The 3074-nt window shown below is 40.7% G+C and overlaps 1 protein-coding gene across 1 annotated transcript; it reads left to right on the top strand.

The window, feature by feature from the left end:
• Positions 1-581: 581 nt before the first annotated feature.
• On the top strand, positions 582-1388 carry LOC125379286 (integrin-linked protein kinase-like). The gene is made up of 2 exons (XM_048395555.1): positions 582-675; positions 973-1388. The coding sequence occupies exons 1-2, from the start codon at positions 582-584 to the stop codon at positions 1386-1388; spliced, it is 510 nt and encodes a 169-aa protein (XP_048251512.1).
• The last annotated feature ends 1686 nt before the right edge of the window (positions 1389-3074 follow it).

Here is a 3074-nt window from a genome sequence, read left to right as displayed (position 1 = left end):
GTTAGAACTGAAAGACCTGACACACGAGGTGGGTGGAGACAATGTCACGTGTATTGTAGTGGGCAAACCACTACCAAGACATACACACAACTGTGTTAGAACAGAAAGACCTGACACACGAGGTGGGTGGAGACAATGTCACATGTATTGTAGTGGGCAAACCACTACCCAGACATACACACAACTGTGTTAGAACTGTAAGGTTGGTGGAGACAATGACACATGTATTGTAGTGGGCCAACCACTACCCAGGCATACACACAACTGTGTTAGAACTGAAAGACTTGACACACGAGGTGGGTGGAGACAATGTCACATATTTTGTAATGGAACAAACTACTACCCAGGCATACACACAACTTTTTTTGAACTGAAAGACCTGACACACGAGGTGGGTGGAGACAATGTCACATATTTTGTAGTGGACAAACCACTACCCAGGCATACACACAACTGTTTTAGAACAGAAAAACCTGACACACGAGGTGGGTGGAGACAATGTCACATATTTTGTAGTGGACAAACCACTACCCAGGCATACACACAACTCTGTTAGAACAGAGAAAAACCTGACACACGAGATGGGTGGAGACAATGTCACATATTTTGTAGTGGACAAACCACTACCCAGGCATACACACAACTGTTTTAGAACTGAAAGATTTGACACACGAGGTGGGTGGAGACAATGTCAGATATTTTGTAGTGGACAAACCACTACCCAGGCATACACACAACTGTGTTAGAACTGTAAGATATAACAGAAACATTCTGGTGATGTAAATACCTCATGTGTAAATCCTCACCAGCTCTAGTCATTCTCTCGACAATCACCGTCTTAGTGTCAGACATGCATGTGTTGCATGTTCAGAAAATACATCATGTGTTTTATATCCTCACAGTAAGTTGTGAACAATAGTGCTGTAAGATCTAGATGTCTGACATGTGTACATAGTTTACTTTGTGTTTCAGCGACACCGACTCCTGCAAGTACAGACCCCCAAGCAGACAGCGACCTCCGTGATGCCAGCATATGGGGAAACGTGGCGGCTGTGAAGCGCATCCTGGCAGCAGGACGGGCTGACGTCAACAGTAAAGACTTGAATGGGTGGACACCGGTGCTGTGGGCAGCACGGAAGGGACACAGAGAAGTGGTGGAGCTCCTGGTGAGGAAAGGAGCTGATGTGTCAGTGTTGACCTTTAACGATGACAACATCCTTCACGTCGCATGTATTGGTAGTGATGTGGAGACGGTGAAGTATGTGCTGTCACTGAACGTTGTGGACATCAACGCCAGGACCAAGCGGGGGCGGACCGCGGTCTTCTGGGCGAGACTCTATAAACATCCGCGAGTGGAGAATCTGCTTCTGTCCCGTGGCGCTCAGTGACGTCAGTGTTGTGTTTGTGTAGACTGTGGTGGAGAAAGTCACGTGGTGTGCCGTTCACGTCGTCTTCTTTTATATTCCCGGATTAGGTGAGAATGTTTGTAGTGTTTGAATAGAAATAAAACTTGTTGAAAATATTTTGAGATATTTTGTCATCTGTTTTGTTTGGAACTCCGCATGATCAGGTGAGAAAATTGTTAACTGAGTGTAAAAAGAGATGATGTGTGATTATAAGGTGAACACTGCATCTCGTAATATATAAATGTGTCTGTCTTAATAATGATGTGTCAAGAGTTTGTAACCAATCGTGAAACAGACAAGAAACTGTTTATTTACATCTCGCTGCACTCTGTGACTTCACACTTAGCCGAGGTTCGTCGAGCTGCATTGGCGGCAAATGTACAAGGAATGCCGCCAAGACCAATTCTAACCCTGAATCATCACTGGACTATTACAGCTATAAGCTCGGTTGACTCGTGCTAATCCATGGCATGGTTTCAAAACACCATCTATGTTTGTTTGTTGTTTAACGTCACAATCAGCAAATTCCCAGACATCTGACGGCAGTATGTACATAACCAGACAATCCAGTGATTATGAGCATCGAACTACTCAATTTGGATTTTTTGATATTCTCGTTACTTTGATTATATTGTCGTAATTTCGACTTTATTCTCGTTATTTCAATTATATTCTCGAAACTTCTACTTTTAATTTATGAGAAAAATATTCAAAATTATGATAAAATATTACGATGTTGCAAGAAAATAACTTTAAGCAATTAATAAATAACGAGTCCAAATTCGAAATTTCAAGTTTTTAGAATACATTTTAAAAAAAAAACGAAATTAAGATAGAAACAAACTCGATTATTTAAGCAACAAGAAAATTACTGAAATTACGAAAATATAATCGAAGTAACGACAAAAAGGCCGAAATGTCGAGAAAATAAACAAATAATTGGAACAAGGAGAAATTGTGGTTTAAAAATAAAGATATTCTACCACAGTGGGTTTCATAAAAAGTGAATTGTGCGAGGATTGCACTCGCACCACAGGGGCTTGTAAGGCAAACATAATAGTTGTATAATAGTACTGACCCCGTTAGTGACGGTATATACATCTTGCTGGTGACTTTTGCGTTACAATCCCTTGTGCCTTGCACAGCACGTACTGGGTCTACCCCCGACAATATACTTGCGCAGGGATGTAGATTATTAAATTTCCTGATTGTATAAATTAAAAGTCCAATACTGCCTAAAATGTGAACGGCAGAAATATTGATCGAATAGGTTGGTATGCTTATTGAGCCAATGTATGCATCGAATAGACGAGTGGATCTCTCAAACTATGAGAAAGTGCTACAGTGTAAAATCTGAAGTTTGCTTTGTTTACATTTCAAACCAGTGCAGTTTTCCGAGCCCAGCCTGTTTTTCGCTTGATTTTTAGGTAGACATTGTGTATTGGTGACAAAGACCATTTGTCATATCACACTAAAATGTAAACTGGGCAGCAAAAGAAAGTATAGGTCGAGTTCCATGATCGATAAAAAAATAACAAGAAGAGGTTTTGTTGTGAATTATTATATAATCTAGGGAAGGGTAACAGATGATTGATCAACCACAGTCTGAATGAAAGTTTGCAATCACAGGTAATGTAAGCTCAGGGTAAACAATGGTGGGGTAAGAAA

The sequence above is a fragment of the Haliotis rufescens genome, unplaced genomic scaffold (assembly GCF_023055435.1).
Source record: "Haliotis rufescens isolate VD_foot unplaced genomic scaffold, xgHalRufe1.0.p SCAF_14, whole genome shotgun sequence".
Classification (NCBI taxonomy): Eukaryota; Metazoa; Mollusca; class Gastropoda; order Lepetellida; family Haliotidae; genus Haliotis; species Haliotis rufescens.
Note: the sequence above shows the minus strand (reverse complement) of the source record. Positions and strands in the feature narration are given on the sequence as shown.